At 56.9% G+C, this 25074-nt stretch overlaps 1 protein-coding gene across 1 annotated transcript; it reads right to left on the bottom strand.

The window, feature by feature from the left end:
- Nucleotides 1–127: 127 nt before the first annotated feature.
- Nucleotides 128–18699, bottom strand: EIF3B (eukaryotic translation initiation factor 3 subunit B). The gene is made up of 19 exons (XM_008156055.3): nucleotides 18195–18699; nucleotides 14330–14522; nucleotides 12605–12724; nucleotides 12140–12197; nucleotides 9704–9832; nucleotides 9419–9576; nucleotides 8613–8744; nucleotides 8458–8524; nucleotides 8120–8166; nucleotides 6959–7169; nucleotides 5604–5676; nucleotides 4733–4855; nucleotides 4365–4443; nucleotides 3644–3782; nucleotides 2296–2421; nucleotides 1779–1856; nucleotides 1354–1462; nucleotides 1001–1117; nucleotides 128–520 (listed from the first exon to the last, which is right to left on the bottom strand). Exons 1-18 carry the CDS (start codon nucleotides 18643–18645, stop codon nucleotides 1014–1016), a joined length of 2397 nt encoding a protein of 798 aa, XP_008154277.2. The 5' UTR covers nucleotides 18646–18699; the 3' UTR covers nucleotides 128–520; nucleotides 1001–1013.
- Between the last annotated feature and the right edge of the window lie 6375 nt (nucleotides 18700–25074).

Here is a 25074-nt window from a genome sequence, read left to right on the forward strand (position 1 = left end):
GAGCACGTGACCGAGGGGCGAGCACGTGACCGAGGGGCGAGCACGTGACCGAGGGGCCGAGCCCCACGGGCAGGGAGGGGCACCAGAGCGCGGTCGCTACCTATGTTTAAAGACAAAGACAGACGACTTGTTCCTACAGGTTTGCTTTATTTCCATCGAGACCTGCCACAGCCTGGATGCGGGACCAGACGACGCGGTGCCCGAGCACAGGGACAGGGCGCACTGCTCCCAGCTGCTGCCCACGCCCCAGGCAGAGTCCCCGCAGGGAGGCCGAGGGGACAGCCGCCTGGGTGGTGCTGCAGCAGGAGGCCCAGCGCAGCTCCGCACGGGAGTCTCTGTGACAAACGCGGTGACTCGGAAACCCACAGGAAAAGGCTGGAAGCAGTGCCTCAGGCGCCCGCTGGACCCCAGGTAAAGGCACAGCTCTGGAGACGGCTCCCGGGGCGCGGTCAGAGCGGAAGCACAGGGACGCAGGCACCAAGCAGGCTGCAGGGACGCCTGGCTCCGGCACGAGGTGGCGCTGCAAGGAGGGGACACGGCTTACTCTCTGTCCTCCATGCACAGGCCCGTGTCAGGGGCAGCAGGAGGAGGCAGCCCCAGCCCTGGCCTGGCGCCGGGCTGTGAGCAGCAGTCTGGCCGGTGGAGCCATTGGAGGATGACCAGTCACTCCTCCGCCTGGGGCAGCACTGCCTGCACCCCAAGCCCCGCCCCTGACCCACGGCTCCAGCTGCAAGGCCTCTGGGCCCTTCCTCACAGCAGCACCCGAGTCCCTGCCACACCCGACGATGGGGCTCCGAAGACTCTCGTGTCAGACCCACCGGGGATGGGCACGGGGCACCCGAGGGCCAGCCCGCCCTGGAGCTCCAGCTGCACCTCACCGTCACAGTGCACACGCGAGGACATCCCTAAGCCCATGAAATGGACTTTCCTGCGTCACCGTGACCGAGGCACTGGCTAACCTGCGGGCCGACAGGAGGCAGCTGCCCGCGCGAGGTCTTACCACAGTGCGGTGGTCACTCCTGACTCCCCAGGGGGATGATCTCTTCCGTGACAAAGAACTCGATGGTCTCCTCCTCCCAGTCATCCACGTTGCTGTCCAGCTCGTCGGTGTCCACGCCTAGAGGAGAACAGGAGAGTGACAGCGGGGCAGGCGGTGCCGGCCGCAGCCTCAGGGAGCACGCGCATAAGCAGTAGGCGCGGGGGGACCACAGCCCTCCCGGGGCTGCGGGCACGAGCGGGTGGGAAGGCAGCGCGGACCTGCCTTTGCTGACGAGAACCGTGAAGGAACGTCAGACACCAAGGAGGAAAGCGGCTGAACAAACAAGCTTTAGAAGCAGATCCTCGCTCAGTTACCTCCTCGCAACTCCAGACGCTCGTTCTTCTGCTCCATGTAGAGCTCCTGGGCCATTTTCCGGTACTTCCGGAAGTCCTCCATCATGGTGCGCCGCCTCTCCACCAGTTCCTAGGTGCGGGGCGGGGCGGGGTTAAGGCTGGCACTGCACCCAGCACCCTCCCAACCTTGCTGGACCAGGAGGGCCGTGTCAGCAGCAGCTGCCGGACGACACAGGGACACTGCCCTTAAAGGGACCGCCAGGACAGGAGCGGTGGGATGCTCCTTCTCCCTCTCCTCCCCCACCTGCAGGCGGCACAGGGAGCACCCTCCATGGAGAAGTGACTGCCCAGGGAACCCCTCCCTCCCCACAGCTGACGCTGGCCCCGTTCTGCCGTGAGGGGCGGCAGCCATCTGCGGCCTCTACCAGCCCGAGGACCACGCTGACCTTCGAGGCTTTGGACTGGCTCAGACGATCCTTCTGTTCGAAGATCTTGGAGTATTTCTTCAGATCTTTTCTAATTTGCTGAAACAAAGACAGGCCCCTCAGGATTACACACGCAAAGCAAGACCCACTAATGCATCGTCCACGCTGCCAACATGGAATGACACCCCAGCGACGATGGGCACAGAGTCCACGGCACTCAGCGTGGCCGGGCGTTGGCTCTCAGGTCTCGCAGCTGCGGGACCGTCCTCCCTTCCCGGGCTCCGTCCTCTCAGCCTCGTCCTCACACCCCTCCCATCAGCAGAGCTCCCCATGCGACGTGAACCCCATGCACAGCCCCCCGCCCCAGTTCACGCCCACGTCCTAGAGTGGTGCTGCTGGACCTGAGGCCCAGCGACTGCCCTAAACTGCTCTCCCTGCTCGGTGGTTCCTGCTCGGGCATCCCTTCCCAGGGTCCCCAGATGTCACCTTGCTACTCCTCACTGCCCCCCTGGCCCGCCTCCACCCGCTGGAGAGAGACCTTGATCTGGTCCTGGCTCAGGAGCGTGGGGGGCCGCGGCCTCCACAGCAGCTGGCAGAAGCGGTCCTTGTTGTTCTTCTGCAGGAGGCGGCCCTGGAAGGTCCACAGCCAGTACGCATTGTCCACCTGCAAGAGGACAGGCGGTCCTGCAGCCCCAGGGCGGGTCCGCAGGCGCCGGAGCAGCAAGCCCACCTCACTCCAGGCCCGGCCGCTGTGGCTCAGTGGTTGAGCGTCAACTCACGAACCAGGACGTCACGGTTTGATTCCCAGTCAGGGCACAGGCCTGGGTTACGGGCTCGATCCCCAGTGGGGGGTGTGCAGGAGGCAGCGGATCCATGATTCTCTCTCTCTCTCCCCCTTCTGTCTGAAACCAACAAAAGTATGTATTTTTTTTAAAAAGCCTCACTCCACACTTGTCTGCAGGCAGATGGTGCCTTTGCTGGCGGTAGCCGGGGACACGGTCCCTGGTGCCATGCCTGCCTCACTCTGCTGCAACCCTGCCAGGCAGCGCTGGGGAGCACGTCCAATGTAACCGCGCGCCGAGGCGGCCTGCTGAGGTGAGTGGGCAGAGCTGAGGTCCTGGTCAGGATGTAAGGACCCGCTTTGCAGCGTGTTCACCAAGCCCGCGTTCCTGAGAGTTCATCACTTCACTCAACCGGATCACCTGGATGTGACCATGGGCGGGGCGACCAGACGACGGTCCAAACCAAGAACTGCTCGGGAGAAGCAGCGGCTGGGAGCACACGGCACCGGGACACACCCCTCCCCGCGCACCACAGCGAGCGGCCCGGGTGAGTTCCGAACCACAGGGGAGGCTGCAGACCGGAAGGCTGTACACCCGAGCCCACAGAGACCCGGCTGGTGCAGGGAAGACGGGGCCTGATTCGGGAGAGCACGGCCAGGGACCGCCCACCTTTTACCGAAAAGGCCGATGCCTCAGGCGCTCTGGTCAGGGACAGACGGCCCGAGCGTCACGGTGCGGGAGTGATCCGCACTCGGGGGAAAACCGAGTTCCAAGCTCTGGACCCTCCCAGGGCTAGTGCGCCCGGCGTGCTCCTCTCTGACGTCCACGGCTGGACAGCGGCGCGACTGCCCGCTGCAGGCCACGCGAGTGCTCCCCGCACGTGCAGGTGGGCGAGGCTGAGCCATGCTGTTTGCTGGGCACTGCCCACTATGGTACTGACTGGAACACGCCCCTCGTGAGTCGATAAGCTTCTACACTGAGGCAGCTGGCGCTGGGCCCAAAGGATCAATGAACCGTGGCATCAGTAGCAATGCCCGCCCACCCGAGGAGTCAGCCACCAGCCCAGCACCACTTAATCTCATTGAGGCGGCTCGGTCCCCATACCTTGTGGCTCCACCAGGACACAGAGGTGACTACGTAGCGCCCAGTCGGGTCCCACTCCACGTCGGAGGCCATGTAGTGCTCTGCAATGTTCATGACGGTGCAGTCCGACGTGTCCACAAACGCCAGGGCGCCGTTCATGCTGGAGAGACACACAGACAGACGTCCTCACCAGGAGCCTCCCACGCACAGTTCCCCGTGCTCCAGGGCCCGGGGAGGCCCCAGGGGAGGGTCCAGGGCGTCCCCTAACCGCTGCCTTGCTGTTAGCGTGGACATTGAGCAGAGACAAGGACGCTGCTGAAGGCTGTCAGGCCAAGCACCAGCCTGTGTGTCTGCAGCACATTTCATGGAGCAGGCCAGCTGTGTGCCCGAGCCTCCGGAACCACAGTGGGGACAGCCGCTGGAGCGCCTGCGCGCACAGGTAGCGCGCTGAGGGTCTCGCCCCACGGTCTGCTGGGGGAGCAGCTAAGCAGGGGCAGGGGACTGAGAGGGCCGCCATGAGAGCACGGTCACGCCTGGGCCCAAGTCCGGAGGGAGCACCAACACTGCGCACCGTCCGCCCACGCACCGAGGCTGGATGGCCCTTGCACACGAGAACTCAAGATCTCGAGGATTCAGCCGTCACCAATCGGAACCCGCGCAGGAGGCGTGGACTGGGGTTGGGGTTGGGGTTGGGGTCTGTGCAGCGGCCCAGAGCGCTGCTCGGGGATCAGCGGACACCCACCTCCTGAGACCGGCCAGCACCACGAACTGTCCTTGGGGGCTCCAGAAGATGGTGTTGGCCTGCTGCTTGTCAAACATTTCTGAAAGGAAGGAAGGGGCTGTGAGAAGTCGTGGTGCAGGCGCCAGGGCTGGTGTGCAGCCAGGACTGAGGGGCTAAGGCCTGGCACGTGCCCAACACTCAGAGAAAGCAGCCTTATCCTCTCAACGCCAAGGCAGGAAGCTGAAGTGCAGACACTGACGTGTGAGGGAGCCCCACAGGCCCCGCCTGTCCATGGAAGTGACGCGCCCACGGAACCACAAGCCCAGGCAGGTCCCCCACACGGCGACTGCCCCACCCCTACAAGACACAAGACAGGCAAGGCCACCTACTGATGAGCTCGATCTTCCCGTTGCTCTTCACGTGGTAGAAGGACACGGATATGCGGGGGGCCTCTCCGTGCAGCACCGCGAACTTGCTCCCGTTCGGCTCCCAGGCGAAGGCGATGATGGGCTCTGTGAGGAGACAGCACCGGTCAGTTGCAGCCGGTTCTCACTCACTAAAAGGACCCCGAGCAGCAGAGGAACGAAGGCCACCGGCACAAAGTCCACAGCGGCACGGTGGCCCGCGCGCCTCTCCTGGCCGGGTGGAAAGGCCTGCCTGCCGTGGGCTGTGCGGCCTGTGGCCGTGTCCTTCCCTACACTCCATGGCACGCAGGGTCCCAGGGCCTCGTGAAGGGCTGCCCGCCTCCCAGGGCAGGAGGCTGGGCCTTACACATTCTCCTCTCTGTGCTTCCCCCTCCCTTCCTGTTTCTCTCTCCAGCAAAACAGACACGGAACAGGACGCAGGCGAACTGCCACCGGAAGGCAGAGACACGGCCTGGGCAGGTCCCGAGGGCCCGAAGGTCCTCACAGAAACACAGGTGCGATGAAGGCTGCAGCTAGCTGTGCCGCAGCCGCACGCAGCATGAGACGCGCCTCCCCACATCCTCGGCCAGAACCCCCGCTCCAGTGCTCGGCGAGCGGGCACCGTGGGGAGAAAAGCGGGGCAGCTTCCCTTGGCCACTGGAAAGGTTACGAGAGTGAAGTTGGAAAGGACAAAACTCCTGACCTTACAGCCACGCTCCGTAGCTGAGCCCCACGCCCTCAGGTCACTGCCGCAGCCTGTCCTGGAGTCCCGCCCCAGCCAGGCATTCACACCAGGTCCCACGGCCACTGTGAGCCCCACCCAAGGACACTCAGCACGGAGGCTCAATGAACTTGCCTTTCATTTCCACCACATCGACAGGGACCTGCTTTTCCCTCATTCGGAAAATTTCAAAGTTCGTGACAACACCCTGTTAAAGAAAAGGCGGGGGGGGGGGGGGGGGGTGACAATGTGGAGACCTCAGTGTGAGGAAGACGTAAAGGACAAGTGGAGCGATCCAACACCCTCTTCATGACACAGGGCCCTAGGGGCTGATGGGCACAGGACGGGACTCTCGGGGGAACTGGACACACACACACACACACACACACACACACACACTGGCCCAGACTCTACTATAAACAACTGCTCTAAAGGTCACGTCACACGCAAACAGTCCACGGATCTGCCCCGCAGCCCATCTGCAAGACTCCACACGCAGAGGGAAGGTGGCCACACTGTGCGCCCACTCCCTTGCAGTGCACCCATCCCAAGATCCGGATGGGGGTGGGGTGGGGGGAGAGGGCAAAACAGGGTGTCAGGAAGGGAGTGAAGAGTGAGGAGTGGGGGGCTGCTAACGGGGTGGACTTCCTGTCTGGGGCGATGAAAATGTTCTGGAATTGAGAGTGGGGATTGCATCACGCAAGTTGGTGAAGGCTACTGAGCCGTCCCCTGGAAGGCCGAGTTTTATGGGATGTGGATTGTCCCTCAATGAAAAAGTTCCGTAAGGGAAGGGCAATACTTCCGTTTGAAGGGAAAAGCAGGCAATTTCTTAGGGAAGTTCAATATCACATGATGCAAACCAAGAGCAGAACTGAGTCAAGCAGGCCCTTCTTTGTGCTTAAAAACATTGAGAAACAACATATTCCCTTTGCCTCCAGAGAAGAGGGCGGGAGCCGGGAGCCTGCATGAACAGCTGGCCCGTGAACAAGGCGGGGGTGAGCGGCACCAATCTCACGCAGTCAAAAACCCACCATCACTTGACTCCCCCAAACAGACTGGCCGCCCCTTAGTGCCCACAGGGCCTGTTGCAGGGCCCTCCGGCTGCTCGAGCCCGAGGGCGAGGGTGAGGACCTGCGCACAAGCCCTCCCAACGCCGCTTCTGATCTGCGGTTGGGGATTGCAGGTGTGAAGCCCGGGGACGGAGGCGACTGGGTATCGGCTGGGAAAAGCCCACGTGTAAGCGGGCCACGCGACCCACCCCGTGCTGTTCAGGGTCAGCTGTGTTCCCATGAACTCTAAGCCACGTGAGCGTCTCACCCACTCAATGTTACGGATGGAGGACACTCCTTGGCTAGATACGGCCGAGCTCTCTCTACGACCTGCCCGCTCCCTCCTCCCGGTATCAGGTGGGCCTGGCCATAACCCACAAATTCAGGCCACGCCTCCACCAGCACCTCCACACCCGAGCGGCGCGGCGCCGGCCCGCTCACCTGGGTGCCCTTGGGAGTCCTGTCCACCTTCACACACAGGTAGTCCCCGTTCTTCTGCCAGTGCAGCTTGCAGTCCACCACGTTGAAGAGGTTCCTGACTCGGATCTCCTGCCGGCTGGGCAGCTGCATCAGGGTCACCCGTGCGGGAATATCTTTGTCTTCGGGCACCCAAAAGGCTATGATGTTACCACCAGGGGACCAAGAAAAGTCTCTGCGAGCAAGGAGACCACCGTCACCAGGAGGCCGTCACCAGGGGCAACGGCAGAGCGCGCTGGCCGTCCAGAGGCCCAGCAGCAACCCTTCGTGGGAGCGCACTGCCTGGTGCTGCCCGAGGACCGCCAGTCACTTCATCCTGTGGCAGCCCCGACCCTAGACTCTCCGCCAGGGAGGAGGTGCGGACAGCGCCGCCCACGCCCACGGCCCCTCCGCCAGGACGCACACCCACCCGACCACTCCCTGCGCTGCCAGCAGCTTCCATCCCTTTGAGGCTGGCGGGCTGGGCTGTGACTTCCGAGGACCCAGTAGAGCTGAGGGAAACGCACAGCAACAAGGGAGGGGGAGCGGCTGGAGGCAGACTGTGAGTTCGTGCCGTGAGCAGCATCTTTACTTCTGCGTTTATGAGAACCAAGTCCTGACTTTTTAACATAAGCCATAATTTTGCCCAAAAATATAAGAAGGGCCCGGCTAGCGTGGCTCAGTGGTTGAGCATCAACCTATGAACCAGGAGGTCACAGTTCAATTCACGGTCAGGGCACATGCCTGGGTTGCAGGCTTGATCCCCAGTAGGGGGTGTGCAGGAGGCAGTCAATGAGTCTCTCTCATCACTGACGTTTCTACTCTATCCCTCTCCCTTCCTCTCTGAAGTCAATAAAATATGTATCTACATAAAAAAGAAGGCAGGGAAGGAATAAAAAACGTGGCCTTGCACGGCAGCACTTCAGGCAGACACTGCCCCACCAGAGGCTTCCGAGGAAAGGGCCGCTCTGACAGAGGAGCTGGACTCACCCAACGCCCCCCACACCATGTAGCACGGAGCCCTGTCACTCCGTGGAACCCCTGCGCCACCGTGTGGCCCTCAGGAGCCACCTGTGCGGGGAAGGGACCCGGAGCCCAGGTGGCATGAGCCACAGAGCGAGGAGCAGCTGGAGGAGCCCCGCTTACTTGATGCCGGAGATCTTCAAGCTCTTCTTGTCCAGGAGGCCCATAGACTGCAGGAAAACGAGGCTCACAGTGACTCTGAACAGGCCAATGTCTCAATCACACGATGTTTTACAAAAAGGCAACCAGAGGTTCCGACGTGAGCGTGCATGAGCAGAGGGTGACAAACCCTGAAAACCGTCCACGTTTCCCAGCCACCTCTCCGCCCCCACCCTCTGAGCACAACACGGGCTGGCCCAGCACGACCAGACCCAGGACACACGGCTCCACCGCGCACGGGTCCAGGGAAAGCCCCTCGAGCCGGCCCAGCTCGCCCCGCGATAAGGGAAGCGATCACTCACAGGGGTTTCGTAGATGCTGAGGGTGTCGAGGGTCATCCGCGCAAAGAACTTGCCATCATGGCTCCACCTGAGACGAGAAGGAGACCAGTGCAGGCTCTGCCCCCGAGCAGCCCCGAGGGCGCCAGCCCCCCCCGCCCCCCCCCCAATCCACCTACTTGAAAATCGGCCAATGAGCGGAGCTTTCACAGTGGAAGCCTCTCTTCTTCTGCCCGGTGAGGATGTCCCAGATGATGATGGCCTGAGGGTCATCCTGTGTGTCCATCAGGGGGCTGAAGGTCACCAGGTATCTGTAACAGGGGGACACGTTTTATTTACTTAAAGTAAGTTTTTTTTTTATTTGAGAGGAGGAGAGAAAGAAACATTGATGAGTGAGAACCTTCCATCGTCTGCCTCCTGCACGCCCCCTACTAGGGATCGAGCCTGCAACCCAGGAGGATGCTGGGTGGCTGTGGGCCATGGCTTCCAAGGTCCTCATGTTCCACCCACTCCCCCCACAAAGCTACACGGACTATCACACACAGGAGAGATGTTCGTTCACAAGAAAATAATCTGCAAAATACATGATTTTGGACTAGATCCTGAACCGAAGGGGGAAATTTTACAAAGGACATCACTGGATCAAGTGGCGAAGTTTTAAGAGTGACCGGTGTTAAACCTCCCGCCGTTCACTGTGCACGCGGCGTGTACAATTCCCATTCCCAGCAAACGCACTCGGGGAGAAGGACCTGATCCTTCCACTTACTCCCCAAGTCTCATGGAAACATCCGCTCCTCTATTTGGAAAGAAAAGGACAAAGCGACGAAGCCACACGGGAACTGGAGCGCTCGGCACAGAGCACACAGGAGTTCTCAGACCTCCAGCCGTTTCTAAGGGGGAAACTGCTGCAAAGTAAGAACTGTCTGCAGGAGGCCGGCGAGAGCGGAAGGGAACCGATGCCAACTGCACTGTCCCAAGGGCTTACCTCTCGCAAGGTGAGAAGTCAATGAGCTGGACCCCCGGGTGGCTGAATCTCTGAATCTGTTTGAATTTCTCTCCCCCCCAGAGAGCAATGCCGCGCTGATGGAAGGTCGCCAGGTAGGTGCCCTTGGGAGACCAGCGCACGTACGTCTCTGTCCACCGCTGCGGAGAAAACAAGGCCGCCATTAACAGCACAGCCAAGGGCACACTCCTAGACGGACCCTGGAGACCAAGACCCCTCACCTGCTCTCGTGCCCAGCTCCCTCCCCATGTGGCAGCAAACACCCACCGCTCTCTCTTCGATCGATACGGGATCCTTCACGTCATTCCAGAATATGGAGGTGCGGTCTCCACTCTCGAAGATCACACTGTACTGATCCCTGCACTCCGCCTCCTCCAGCCAGTAGCGTAGATTCCCCTGGAGGAAGGCCGAGGGCGGAGGCAACATGTCAGTTTTTACAGAGAAACGCACTTATTTTTTTATTTTAAAGTATGAGTTTATTGTCCAGGTTTTCTTAAATACCCACAAATTGGTGCTTTTATTGCAGCTAAATCCAGGAACTGAAAACAACTTAAAATAAGTTACTTTTATAATACATTTAACACTTATAAAAGATAGATTGAAACAGTATGAATTTTAAAGAGGTTTTTAATGATTCAGTAACAAGATATGAAAACTGAGATACAGAAATAGCTATTGAACTCTAAAATAAAAACATGTTATATAGAAATAAAAGGTATTTCACTTTTTAAAAATCCTAAAAACAGAAGCTCATCACCTCTCCTGCTGGTTAGTAACCTAATCATGAAAATGATAATGAGTTAAGTATTAGCTTCTCTATTTAAAATAAAAGTGGCTCTGTCCTTTTCATGAATGCTGGTTTAGGTCTGAAATGTAAGACAGGATTTTAGGTTTTAAAAAAAAAAAATCACAAATATTTTACCACCCTAGGTTAACGGATTCTTCTTTGTAACACTAAGAAGTTGATAATAACTCTTAAATTTGTTTGGATAGAAAACAAAGAAATGGATGAGCAGTTAAGCAAGTCAAGTGGGACTGGGTCACTGGGACACAGTTAACAAGTGGCATCAAATCAGAACACACAAGGAGCTTCGCTCAGGGTGAGCGCGTTAAATAAAAAGAGCATTTGAGGTCTTTACAGCAACGTGTTTGGCCAAAGAGTCTAGGTTTGGTAGATACAAAGGGAATGAGTCCCCAGAAAGACTAAATTAATGAGAAGCTAAATTCAAATTGGCTCCAATTCGGTTTACAAATTAACAATGCAAAATAATTTTATTTTCTATCTTTTTCACTCAAAAGAAAATTAAAACCATATTCTTACTGCTAGTGTGAAGTAAATGTTTCTGAACTTGCGATATTTTTGGTTAGTTTTTAAAGATAAGTGATAGCAGATATTGATGTTATTAATGTTACCAATACATTAAGTTTCTAAAGAATAAAATTAGATTAATATTATATTATTCACAATGACTCAGCATAAATAGTAGAGGTCCCACAAATTGTCCTTAGCCATGGGATCATGGGACAATTTAGTGACCATTATATGGAAAATGAATTGAGAAATGTTTCCCTCTCTACATTTGTATTTTCACCGCTTTGTTTGCGGAGAAAACAAGGCCACCATTAACAGCACAGCCAAGCGCACACTCCTTCATTTAACATCATTTTAAATAACCTTCTAACACTGTTTCATTTTTCTCTGAAATAAATCAAACTTTAAAAACTTCCAAAATTTGCCGAAACCGGTTTGGCTCAGTGGATAGAGCGTCGGCCTGCGGACTCAAGGGTCCAGGGTTCGATTCCGGGCAAGGGCATGTACCTTGGTTGCGGGCACATCCCCGGAAGTGGGTGTGCAGGAGGCAGCTGATCGATGTTTCTCTCTCATCGATGTTTCTAACTCTCTATCCCTCTCTCTTCCTCTCTGTAAAAAATCAATAAAATATACTAAAAACAAACAAAACAATAAAAACTTCCAAAATTTGCTCATGTTAATTGATCTCAGATGTTCCTTTTGACAGTGAAACTATTTTTAATTCTAAAAACAATGTCAGTACTCTACCATTTGGTAAGAGAGTGGCCTGAAGTCTTTTTGGGAGGGTCATTTTCTAAGCATTTTAGGTTGTTATCCAGTGTTCAAAGGAACTAAAGTTCCTATAAAGAGATAATGAATTTGGAGCATTAATGATGCAATCAGATATATTAAATTAAAGCCACAAAGTCTTATAAAAAATGACTTTGTTGTGTTCAATTGTGCCAACACAACATCACTTGATTTTGTTCAAACACTGCTCAAGTCAGGAGAAGAGGGTAAAAATAAGCTACTGTGATTAAAGCCAGTTAGACCCCCTCCCTAAAAAAGAAAAGATTTAAAAAAGTCTATATAGCCTACCAAAGAGCTCCCCCATACACACTCAGGCTAGAGACTTTTTGCCACAACACTAAAATACAAATTCTTCACAAACCACAGATCTACCCCACATGTTCCTTTATGTTCTATGCTGCCTTTACAATCCTTCTGAACAGCCCTGGCCAGAGTGGCTCAGCTGGCGGGCACTGTCCTGGAACGCACTTACTTCTAACACTGCTCTCGGAGGTGGACATTCTGGCAGCACCTCCAGCTCCCCAGGAACTCACCCACCCACTCAAGCCAAGAGGCTAGCCAGCATTGCTTCACCTACTTCGACACCGATTTCATCCACATACCAAGTCTTTGAAAGGCTGTTTCTCTGGAATATCCCATTCATCACTGATCGTCATGTACCTGGAAGAGAAAGAGAAATGGTCCAATAGCAGTCACAATGGCAGCTACCCCCTGGCTCCCCCACCCCCGCCCTGGGCAGTACAGCCAGCCCTCAGTTAACATCCACTAAGTGACATAACTGATGGCAAGTTTCTACGGCAGCTCATCAACACTGTAAGGAAACGCCACGTTCGAGGACCTGCTGTCCACCCCAGCGCAGGGGAAAGGATGAGCTTTACTGGTAATACCGGTGAGGGTGCTGGTGTGAGGAGTGCTACTGGCCAGTGTGAGTGAGGGGCCAGGGATGTGAAATGGTCCTGCATGGTCTGACAGAGGGTGGGACCACCCAGAAGGCAAGAGCCCTCCCCATGAAGCGGGCCATCCGCGGGGTGAACGTCCAGGTTCGCACGGCCAGAGCCTGAGCTCACTTGTCAAAGTCGGTGAAGAGGTTGACTCTGAAGGTGTGCTGCTTGTCGAGCTTGTAGCCGTCGGCATTCTTCACGGCATCCAGGGCATGGGCAGGAGACGCGTACTCCAGGAAAATGTAGCTGCAGCGAGAAGGAGGCGATGCGTGGACATGAAGATTAGCGTGCTCATGCTCAACACACACGAGACCTTCCACAGCTGCAAACACGGCATGCACCCGGGACCGTGCCCCTGCCGTGTCCGAGGCAGTCAAATCTCGGGCAGAGCAGTTCCCTGAGCATGAATGAAGTCCTAACAGGACACGAATGAAGCTCCTCATTCATCAAAACATCCAGTAGCTTGACTGTGGTAATGGTTTCATGGACCAAAATGTGTGTCAAAATGTGCGAAAGCATACACTTTAAAAATGGCATGTTTATTGTATGTCAACTATTTCATAAAGTTGTTACAAAACCTAAAGTCATAAAGATATGGCCCTGGCCAGGGTGGCTCAGTCTGCTGAGTGCCATCCCATGCACCAGAGTTGCTGGTTCCATTCCTGGTCAGGGCACACGCCGCGTTGCAGGCTCAATCCCCAGTAGAGGGCATGCAGGAGGCAGCTGATTGATGTGTAACTCTCACACTGATGTTTCTCTCTCTCCCTCTCCCTTCTTCTCTCACTAAAAATCAATAAAAATTTAAAACGAAAACACCCCCTGAATTTGGAATGCTTGAAAAAATAAAATAAAATCATGAATATTATGTATCAGGTTGTATTACAGGCAAAGTCACAAAGGTTCTCAAGGGTGTTTCGTTATAAACAAAACATAACAGGTATCCTTCCACCTGTTTCCACGTAGAAAACAGTAGGAGCATCTGTGTTTGACCACGTTTTTATAAATTAAACTATGCTAGGTAGTTTCCAAAATCTGAACTAAACAAACTCGATCACCTCCCCGTCCTCTCAAAGACTGACATTTACATGAAATGCAAACAGTGTCTGACTAGACACTCCTTCCTCTGGTGACCACCTGGTCACGAGCCGACACCGCCCAGCGGCAACCCCAACCCCACTCCTAGGTCCAGATCAAGGAAACACACACACTTGCTCAAAGGGGACACCTGCGAGGCTCTGTACCTGGGAGACACTGATGCCAACTGCTAGGAAACAGATGGCCTGTCCCGAGATGGGACAGAACGCCACAGCATTTAAAATGTTATTGACACAGAAGACCTACTATGGGATTTCAAAAGCAAAGTGCAAGACTGCCCATGAGCTACCATTTCTAAGAGGCACTATTCTAGGTAACACCAGAAAAGAAAAAGTTGATTAAGCAATGACACAGTGCTTTCACCTAGACTGTAAAAAATACACCCATTTGTGATGTTAAAACATGAAAAATAAAGCGTCTTGGAATAAAATACCACATGTAAAATTTCCCTGAAACCCTGCCAGCTTCCGGATCTGTGGGCCCCTTTATGCTGTTCTGACAGGTTGAAACCCCGGCTGATTTCGTGGGCATTCAGCAGCCCCAAGGCCTGTCCCTAGTGAAGAAGCACCGGCCCAGGACCACGCGCTGCTCGGCGGAGCTTCAGCTGAAGGCGGTGAGCACCCACCGGAATGAGGCGGAGGCCAGAGAACTCGGGCCACGTGGTGATCGCCGAGGGGGGTGGGGAGGTGGGGGAGGGGCGGGAGGGCCTGACACCAGAAGTAGGAAGGACACTTAGCAACCCTGCGTCCCACTCACCCTTTCGTCTTGCCCTCCTCCTCTGGGTAGAAGTCGTTGGTGATCTTCCCGAACTTGGAGAAGATCTTGTGGATGACATTTTTGAGCTTGTCCAGCCGGTCAGGTCCCACCTGAGGAACATTGTCGACCACGATCACCGAGTCGATCCCGTCCGCCTCCTGAGGCCGGTCTTTGAGCACATCCCCCAGTAACTCTGCGAGAGAGAGGTGTCCGGTGACTTACTGACCGTGAGCTCGCACTCGGACCAACTCCCAGCAAGCAGGGAGAGGACTCTGCCGCGGCACCTGCAGAGGAAGCCTGGCCCTGGCTCGCCTTCCATTTACACGTGAGAGGAGGAGGAAGGTTTTAACTCTTCACACTCCCCTGGACAGTCGGACATGTCCATAGGTTCCTGGCAATAAGGGAAGATTTCAAGTGAATTTAAATAAAAAAGACTTTCAGTAATGAGAATGCAAACGAGAGGAAGGCCTTTCCCGGGAATCAGAAAACCTGGAGTGGGCGGGGACGGCCCCCAGGCCTTCCCCAACCCCCCCCCGCCGCTGGACACCGGCCACCAGGCAGTTCCTCCCAGTCAGTCTGAGACAAAACAGCTCGCTACCCAACAGCCTTTCTGTCTGAGGACATGGGGCTGAGATGGACCGAATGCTCTCTTTCTGAATAATTCTGTACAAACTCGTTAGCTTGTCTAGGAAGCTGTGAAATGGCAAAGCACTGGGTTAGAACAGACACCCGCAGAGCCGCCATCACAGCACACACCAAAACCGCGTCCATCTCAGCCAGACCGACAGTGAGAGTCAGCGAGCCAGTGTCAGCCCGGGTCATCTCAACCACAGGTGTGCTCTGGAACCCGCGGGCCACTCTTGTTCTTTTTTTACTGATGTCAGAGAGGAAGGGAGAGGGAGAGAGAGATAGTAACATCAATGATGAGAGAACCATTGGTCAGCTGCCTCCTGCACGCCCCCCACTGGGGATCAAGCCCAAAACCTGGGCATGTGCCCCTGGCCAGAATCGAACCTGGGACCCTTCAGTCCACAAGCCAATGCTCTATCCACTGAGCCAAACCAGCCAGGACCACTCTACCTTCTTTATCACATTTAAGAATTTCAACATACCAGCCGCCTGGTGTGGACCAGGTGGCTGAGGCAGAGTACCCCGTACAAGGAAAGGTGGTGTGTTTGATTCCGGGTCAGGGCACACACCCAGGTTGCGGATTAGATCCGAAAGACAGGAGGCAACCAATCGATGTTTCTCTCCCTCCCTTCCTCTCTCTAGAATCAATGAAAATTATGTCCTCAAGTGAGGGTTGTTAAAAAAGAATTTCAACATGCCAAAAGAACATGTCAGAAAAATTCTTTGCTGCATTTCATTCTCAAAATTTAAGATGGATTCTCTTCACTTTTGTGTTTGACACGTTCAATAAGTTCAAAGGCCTTTCAAAAAGGAGTCTTAATTTCAAGAGGCATGCCCTATTGTAAACTACTAGAGGCTCGGTGCGTGAAATTCGTGTGCTGGGCGGAGGGGGGTCCCCTCAGCCCGGCCCTCTCAGTCCAGGAGCCTTCAGGGTATGTCCGACTGATGGCTTAGCGGAGCTGCAGAGGTGGGAGAGGCTTCTGGCTGAGCGGCACACCCCTTGTGGGAGCGCACTGACCACCAGGGGGCAGCTCCTGCATTGAGTGTTTGCCCCCTGCTGGTCAGTGCACATCATAGAGGCCAGTTATTCCGCTGTTCGGTCAATTTGCATATTAGCCTTTTATTATATAGGATTTCTAAGTCATTTCAACCCTTTATAAATATTGAAAATGTTACCTCAAAAAAAAAAAAAAAAGAACTGCCACTTAGATTTCAAATAAAAAACAAAAACTAAGACCAAAGAGAAATAAAGAGGCAGGTCAGAACCACACCTGGCGGACGGCTCCCCCACGGGACGGGAGCCCAATCCGGGGCTCTTTAAAGCTCACGCACCACACAATTACGTGGCCTGTTAAGCCTGCTCTGAGTTTACAAGGGTCACAATAAACACGCCAGCGTGGACGCACACGGTGCACTCCTTCCCCGTGCTCAAGGTCTTTATGGGAAGGAGTGTCCTTTATAAGAGTCTGTCCATGCACTGCACGGAGGTCAGTAACCACACAAACACATCTCCTCCTTCGTCACCAGCCTGCACATCTGGTTCTTGGTGCTGGATTCCCAATCTGGCTCCAGGAGAAATAGAAAGAAGCAACTCTCAAAACTAAGTAGCAAACAAAAGCATAAATAGTACTTAATGAGCCCAAAAGGAAGACATTTAGAGGGAAAACTTTCACCACGTCTGGCTGAGCCCGCCAGCAGCAGAGAACTGACGCTACAGGGCGACTGGCGAGAAGACGCAGCTGTGCAGTCCCAGCCTGAGGGGCAAGGACTGCATTTCCCAGAGAAGGGGCACCCAGGTGTCCCTCTCTGCTCCCCACAGACAGGACAGGTCTTCCACAAAGTACAAAACACACACGAGCAACCGACCACAACCAGGGGCCTTCAGAAAAGGGAGGCTCGCTCAGTGCTGGCTCCCAGGTCACGCTGGCTACAACCCACCATGCCCTGCGCTCCAAAAGGCCTGCCCAGCCGTCACCTAGCCTTGTGCTCAGGTCACATCCCCGCGTCACATCACAATTCTGGAAATAACTCACATGTTAAAGTATCGTGTGAATTAGGTGTGCTCCAAAAGTGCTTTGACTTGGAGTAAGTACCGAAGGGCTCAAAATAGGCCCTGAAATCGACACGATTTATAACGGATCAAAAGCTCAATTGAGCACCGATAAGTCAGCACTACCACCGGCGTGGCAGAAAGCAGGCGGCCCGGGCAGCAGAGTCGCCGCAGCACTTCTCCCGGCGAATTCCCGAATTCCCAGCGACCTGCCGGGCGGTCACACACATTTCCCTCCCAGCTCCCAGCACGAGCCCTTCCTGCTTCTCACGCGGACATGTTCTATCTGTCCAGTGCGACACAGCAAGTGACAACAGGCAAGCCTTTTAAGCGTGTTTAGAGTCGACCGCTCTATGTCCGTTTCCTAAACTCCTTTTCCGTGTTACTTGAGGTTCTTTATGATTCTGTCTCCACCTCCGTGTGAGCAGACACAACAGCTAAAAACTTCTGTCAACACCAGTCCATCTTGGCGCGGCAGCATCTCCCTCTCTCGGGGCAGCACTGCCGCCTCAGTGCGTTGTTTGCGTCTCCCCACTGTGCACAGGGAGCCCCCCGATGCGCTCCAGGCCGCGCCGTTCCCACGGCTGGAACAGAACAAGCAAGCCGAGCCGTGCGCGGAGCAGCCCGACAGGCACGTTAGGAGCGGGGCTCGCAGGCGGATGCAGCCGCGGGGCCCGCAGGCTGGACCGGGTAGGAAGGAGGCAGAGCCAGCGGTAACCCACACCCTGGCGGGGCCTGCCTCCCGGCCGCAGGGCCGCCCAGCAGGCTCGGGGCGGTGCGGCGAGGAGCCCTCTGCGGTGGCCCTGCCGCCGCGGGTTCCGAGAACAGCGTCCCTCCCACCGCGAGGGGTCCGCGCCGAGTCGGCTTCAGCTTGGACAGGTGTCGCTGGACACTCGGCACCCCACCTGCAGGCGAGGCTGTGCCCGGAGACCGCGCGGCCCGTGGTGTCCCGCGCCGCTCGACCCTCACTGCGCCCCGGCCGCCGCCGGCCGCCTCCACCCTCCCGAGCCCTGGCGGTGGGAATGGCCGGGTCCCCGGGCTGTCTCCACCCCGCACCCTCTCTTACTGGGGAAAAGGAGGGAGTCCGGGATCTCACAGCGAACCTCCCCTCCGTGCGGGCCGCCGGGTGGAGAGTGGGGACCCCACGCCCCCCTGACTCCCGCGTTCGGGACCCCGGCGCCTCACCTTCCTCGCTCACGTCGTCCACGAAGTCCTCGGGGTCGCTGAAGGAGGGCTCGTCCGCGTCCCCATTCTCGGCCACGCCGGCGTCCTCAGCGGGACCGCCCTGCACCCCGCCCGCCCCATCGGACCGGGCTTCGGCCGCCGCGTCCCGGGCCTGCTCCCCCGGGGCCTCGTCCTCGGCCGGGGCGGCGGCGGGGGGCTCCTCGGGCGGCGGCGGGGACGGGCCGGGGGTCGCGCCGGCCGCCTCCTCCCCGTCGGCCGCGGGCTCGGCGGGCACTTCAGGGCCTGGCCCGGCCTCCGCCTCCTCGTCCTCGCCGTCCGCCGCCTCCTGCGCGCCGGGCCCCTCGGGCCGCGCCGGCTCCTCCCCCGGCGGCTCGGCGGCCGGCTGCTGCTGTCCGGGCTCGGCCCGCTCCTCGGCCGCCTCGGGCGCCGCCACGTTCTCCGCGTCCTGCATGGGCCCGCCGCTGCCGCCTCGCCGCGCTTCCGACTCTCCCAGGCCGCCCCGCGCCGACGGCCGGGCCATGTGCGGGCGGCGGGCCGTCCCACGAGGGCCCGGGGGGGGGCTCCACGCCCTGACGCCTCCCTGAGCGGCCGGGAGCCTCAGGGGGCAGCGGAGTGCCTACCCGTCGTCAGGACGGGACTCCCCTGCGAGTGCGCGCCCAACTGCCATCACCACAGCCCCGCGGGCCCCTCTGCAAACTCACTGTTACTGCAGGTCCCCCCCTCGGGGAAGGGAAAGGATGGTTTCGCCCAACATGGCGGCCACGCTCTCCTCCTCCCGTCGGGCACCGCGGCGGCGGCCTAAACCATTTGTGACGCCGCAGGGAAGTCCCAGAAGTCAGCCTGGGATTCAGAGCTGGGCGAAAACCTAACTCGGAAAGCAATCCTAGGGAAACCCGTAAGTCCAACACCCTGCTCTGGCTGGGGGGTGTGCGCCTTCCGCCGGACACACAGGTTCGCTCACATGTTTCTAAGCTCCCCCTTCACGTGTCCGTGTTTAGACTCGTCTACTGACGGGGCACTAGAAGGGACGGCTCCGAAAGAGGAGAGGGAGTCCCGGCGAGCCGAGCCGGCCAGCACATCGGCTTCCCCGTGCAACTGAAAAGCGAGAGCGGCTCTCACCGAGCACGCCCGGGCACCCCGCGGCGTGGGGAACCCCGCTCTCCCCATTCTGAGGGTCACGGTGGGCGGGCGGGGAAGCCCCGCCCCCCGACGCGTGCGCGAGCGTGGGTCACGTGGGTGGACGGGCCCGGCGTGGGGCGGGGCCTGTGCGGGGGCGGGGCCTGCGCGAGGGCGGGGCTGCTCTGGAAGGTGCAGGGGACCAGGTGCTGGACGTGTCTGGCTCGGGTTTGGACCCTTGGGGAAGAGTATCTTGTACTTGTATCTTTTTTTTTAAAAATTGATATTTTTATTGATTTCAGAGAGGAAGGGGGAGGGAGAGGGAAACATCAATGATGAGAGGATCATGGACCGCTGCCTCCTGCGGGCGGAGCTCGCCACCTGGGCACGTGCCTTGGCCCGAATGGAAGCAGCGATCTCTAGGTGGACGGAGGACGTTCCACCCACTGAGCCAGGTGCTGAGCTTGTGTCTTGTATTTGTGCTTGGCGATGGCCAGGAGTGAGGGCCACTGCTGGCTGCAGCGTTTGAACCGTCCTAGAGGGGAACTGGGTGGAGGGGGTGTGGCTGGGAGACGGGGGTTGGTGTTTAGCGGGGCCTGAGCCTCCGTCTGGGGGGACGGAACGTCCCCGAGGTGATGGTGGGGTGTTAGAGTGTGAGTGTGGCCCACACCCAGGCCGGCGCCGTGAAAATAGCTCAATGGTCAACGTAACACCCTTCGCATCTCTTCCCTCCATGGAGCGGGAGAAGGGAAAGGAACCCAGTCCTTGGGTTGCCTGATACCAAGTGTGACTCTGGCTTGGGGCAGGCCACTGGCCTCTGTGCCTGCGTTTACCCGTCTGTAACCTGAGGAGGAGCCCTATTCCGTGTGTGGCCTGTGGACCCGTTTCAGAAAGGCGAACTAATTTGTCCTGGAGGTCACAGTCCTCATTTCTCCTTTCATCTGCAGCTTCTCTAGGGGACGAGGGCGTGATCTTGAGGAAAGGCAAGGGGTGCGGGCAGGGCGAGGGGTCCTGGGAGCCCGAAGCAGGAACAGCACCTGGAGGTAAAGGGGCCAGAGCGCACCCATCCGGGCAGCTCCAGGGTGGATATGGACGGGAGCAGTTTTCCAGAGAAAAGGACCACGGAGCTGCCCCAGGCTCCAGGCTGCGTCAGTCTGGCTTCCGCCATCTGTAAAAGGGAGGGGACTGCTCCTGCCTCCCCAGATTGTCCCAACACATTCCGTACAGCACGTTTCAGTCATGCCCCTCCGCGCTCATTTACTCTTTTTTTAAATTTATTTATTGTCTAAAGTTTTACATATGTCTCCTTTTTCCCCAATTGACCCCCCACCCGCCATTCCCACCCCGGGCAAGCCCCCACCGCCCAGGGCTGTGTCCATTGGTTATGCTAACATGCGTGCATACAAGTCCTTTGGTTGCTCTCTAACCCCCCCCCCCTCCAGTTTACTCTTTTCACTCAGCACTCCCATCAATATTTTATCCCACATTCTACGTGGTGTTTGTCATTGCCATTGGAAAAGCTCACTGGCCACATGCGGTGTGGCCGTCTGGGTTGGATCCTGAAACAGAAACAAGACTTTCATGCCCAGCCAGCGTGGCTCAGGGGTTGAGCGTCCACCTATGAACCAGGAAGGAGGTCGTGAAGTACGGTAGCAATCAACTCCGGTAGAAACTGCTGTTTGGCTTCTGTACTTGTTTGTTTGCTAAAACAATAGAAAGTTATTTTGATTTTCTGAACTTATGTACGCTATCCCAATACTCCACTGATGATGGTTTGAATGTCCCATTGATTGTGATCTCACTGGTCATCGAAGCACATTCTTCTGGGAACCAATTATCCTCAATTGTCTCAGTAGCTACAGATAACGAGTTTCAGTTGACTCAGTGGTCCCGGAATCTGGACAGCACAATTATTCTAAATGGCCCCGGTGGTCCCAGATAACGTGTTTCTGTTGATTCAGTGATTCGTAGATACTTTAGATAACTAACTTGCTCAATTTCGCTTCTGTAAAAATGCTTTTCGAGAAACAGGTTCCTCATTCCAGACCCAAAGATGTAATCGATACTTTTGTGATATTCTGCCGATATAAGCCAGAGGTGGCAAGCTGTTCGGGGCTGCGAGGTTTGGAGTGCTGAATGGCTCCCTCGTGTGACGCCGGCCTTTAATAAATGACTCCATAATCCGACTTCTTGAGGCGTCCTTTGTAAGATGGGAGTACACTTCAACAGTCATGGTTCGATTCCCCGGGCAGGGCACATGCCCAGGTTGCAGGCAGCCGATCAATGATTCTCTCTCATCGTTGATGTTTCTTTCTATCTCTCTCTCTGCCTCTCCCTTCCTCTCTGAAATCAATAAAAATATATTTAAAAAACAAAAAAAAGAAACAGGACGTTCGTGGGAAACAGCTGGAACGGAACCTAAGTGATGCCTGGCATTGTGTTAACAGCGTGTGCGGGTGAGGTTGTCACGGCTGTGGCACGTACAGTGCTAACATCAGGGTCACGGGAACTCTCTGAGCTACCTTTGCAACTTCTGTAAATTTGAAATCATCCAAAATAAAAAGCTTGTCCCAAAGTATTGAGACTCGAGCAAATGTCGCACCCCCATGTTCACAGCAGCATTACTCACAGCAACCAAAGGGTGGACGCGCTCCATGTCCGCCCGGCAAATGGTGAACAGCACGCCCCCCACCCGCACCCCCCGGCGATGGAATGTTGTTCCGTCGTAACCAGGAAGGGCCTGTTGACACCTGCTACAGGTGGGTGGGCCTGGCGGACAGCTGGGTGAGATCAGCCAGACACACAGGCACACACACTGACTCCACTCCGAGGGGCTGAGGAGGCAGGTTCACAGGGTGGGAGCAGAAGGGTGGGGCCGGGTGGGGGTGGGGTGGGGTGAGTGTTTAATGGGGACCGAGTCTCAGTTTGGGAAGACGGGAAGTTGTGGGGATGGTGGTGGGACGGCTGCACAGCAGTGTGAGTGCGCGTGGTCAAATGGCAGCTTTACCTGTGCACACTGTCCACAGCCCAGTGTCTTTACCGTGTCGCAGGCTTGTCCTGCCCGCTGGCTGGGTGACCTCGAGAAGGGTGCTGAGTGGACAGGGCCTTGGTCTTCTCTGGGTGAATCTTCCTCTTTGGGTGTGAGGATCCCCCAAGAATTAATGAGTCGGCAGGAGAGACAGCTCGCCTGCAGATGGTGCTCTGGGCCGCTCCTTCCCCTTCACACCCCTAACGGGCGGGGAGCTCTGGTTTCTCCATCGTTTCTCCAGGAAATGGCACGGAACGGGCTGTCTGCGGTCACAGAGCAGGGAGAGGAAGGACAGGTGGACTCAGAGGGCCCAGTGTCACCCAGGCGCCTGAATCCCCTTCCCTGCCGGACCCACGCGCCCCTGCCTTCAGCAAGGCTGGCTGGGCAGCCTCCTGGGACGGCCTTCAGGTGGGGCAGGGCAGGAACCAGACCGTCCTGGCCGCCCCCCTGGGGACCCTCCCCGTCCCCCCCGCCCCCCCGCACGCCCTTTCCTCCTCTGAGCCGGTTTCCAGCTGCGGCTCAGTGGTTAGAGCACTGGCCCAGCACCGAATAGTTGTCGGGTTGATTCCCAGTCAAGGGCACATACCTGGGTTGCAGGTTCCATCCCTGGCCACAGTGGGTCAGGGTGTGTGGGGGAGGCAACCAGTCCATGTGTCTCTCACACCCATGTTTCCCTCCCTCCCTCCCTCCCTTCCACTAAATAAAAATAAAAAAATAAATAATATCCTGAGTTGAGGCTTAACAGCAGCAGCAACAGAGAATGCCGCTGTGTGGAGCTACGCCAGGCACCAGCCAACCTCTGCACGCGCCCCCCGCGCCCCCTCCCTCCCCTCCCCCCCCGCAGAGAGCATCAGTAATTGCCAGGGGTGCTAAGCCTTACTGAGCTCCCACGCCAAGCCAGGCACCGCCTTAAATACTTTACAAACATCACCTCACTTCATCTTGGCACCTTATTTTGTCTCATTGATTTTGTGGAGACGGAGGGGGGGGGGGGGAGGGAAACATTCATTTGTGGTTCCACTTATTCGTGCATTCATTGGCGGATTCCTGCGTGTGCCCTGACCAGGAATTGAACCCGTGACCTTGCCGTAGGGAGACGGCACTCTAACCAACCGAGCTGCCTGCCAGGTCTTCTCGGCATTTTTCAACATGAAGAAAAGCACGGAGTAGCGTTCACTCATTTCCCTGCGTCCAGGTGTCTAAATGCTTCCGTTCGATCACATTTGTCGCTGATGTTCTTTCTAAGGGAAAACAAGCCTCCGAAGGCCCCTGAATTCCACTTCCTCCCCCGCCTCAGAAGAAGCCGTCATGCGTGTTCCAGGAACATGTATGTCCTGTTTGGCATTCTTTTTTTTTTTTTTTAACATTTTATTGATTTTTTACAGAGAGGAAGAGAGAGGGACAGAGATAGAAACATGGATGAGAGAGAAACATTGATCAGCTGCCTCCTGCACACCTCCCACTGGGGATGTGCCCGCAACCAAGGTACATGCCCCTGACCGGAATCGAACCCGGGACCTTTCAGTCCGCAGGCCGACGCTCTATCCACTGAGCCAAACCGGTTTCGGCATGTTTGGCATTCTTAATGGAATTTGTACTGATCCGGTTGTGGATTCACGTGCGGGTGTGAGAAAGAACGGCCCGGTTTCCCTCCTGGTACGAAGCGGCGGTGTCACGTCCCGGCCAGGACGCCGGGGGCATGGCCACGACCACGGAGCTTTCCTCCGGTCCCCGTCCACGTCTGCTTGCACGGTATGTCTTCAAATGTGCGCGAACAACACATCATGCACAGCCTTCTGCCACGTCCTTCCTCCCACAGAGCTCGCCCATCGCGGCGCGGGCCGTGCCAGCTCACGCGTGTGCGTGGACGTGCTGCCATCTATCTTTCATTGCACAGGGACGCGAAGGGGGCTGGGTGGGGCTGGCGGCACGGGCGGCACTACAATGAGGAGCCTTGAGGTGTCTCCAGGAGCCATCGCTTCGAGCATGAGCATAAGTGGGATTTCTGGTCATCAGGTGCCTGCTTTCTGACTCACCAGACGTTAACAGTTTGCCCTTCAGGGCCAGCCAATTCCCACTCCCTCCAGCAGCGCAGGGATGTGCGTGTCTCCAGGTCTGTGGCGCTGTTCGGACCTGCTTTCCTTGGAGTAAGAAGGTTTCCGGCTTCAGCAGAAAGGGGAAGGCCTCACGTGAGTCTCCGGAGGGCTGGCCGCCGGCTCAGAGTCCCCACAGAGTGCAGCGCACAGAGCTGGCTGCTCCCCTCCGAGGCCGCCCCGCGAGCCCAGCGGCACCATGGACAGCAGTCCTGGCCCGACCGGAGCCCGCAGCCCCTGCCGCCCTGAGAGATGCAGGCGCCTCCACCCGGGGACCCGTGACCCGGCTCCTGTCCAGGGCAAGCCTGGCTGGTGCAGCCACATCCCACATTCTATGTGGACAGACTTTCTCCGCGGAGGCGGGTCCTGCCACACAGACAGAAAGGTTCAGGGGCTGCGTGGGCAAGAAATAACAACAGTCACTCAGTGCGGGTGAATATACACTGCGTGGCCAGATTATTATGATCTCTGAACGCATAATCATCTGGCCACTCAGTGTATATCCTATATAATAAAAGGCCAATATGCAAATTGTCCCCTCGACCAGGAGTTCAACCAGCAGGCAGGCCGGCCAACCGCCCACGTCCCCTCCCCCTGGCCAGGTTGGCCAGACCCCACCCATGCACGAATTCATGCACTGGGC

Source organism: Eptesicus fuscus, chromosome 6, assembly GCF_027574615.1.
Source record: "Eptesicus fuscus isolate TK198812 chromosome 6, DD_ASM_mEF_20220401, whole genome shotgun sequence".
Lineage (NCBI taxonomy): Eukaryota > Metazoa > Chordata > Mammalia > Chiroptera > Vespertilionidae > Eptesicus > Eptesicus fuscus.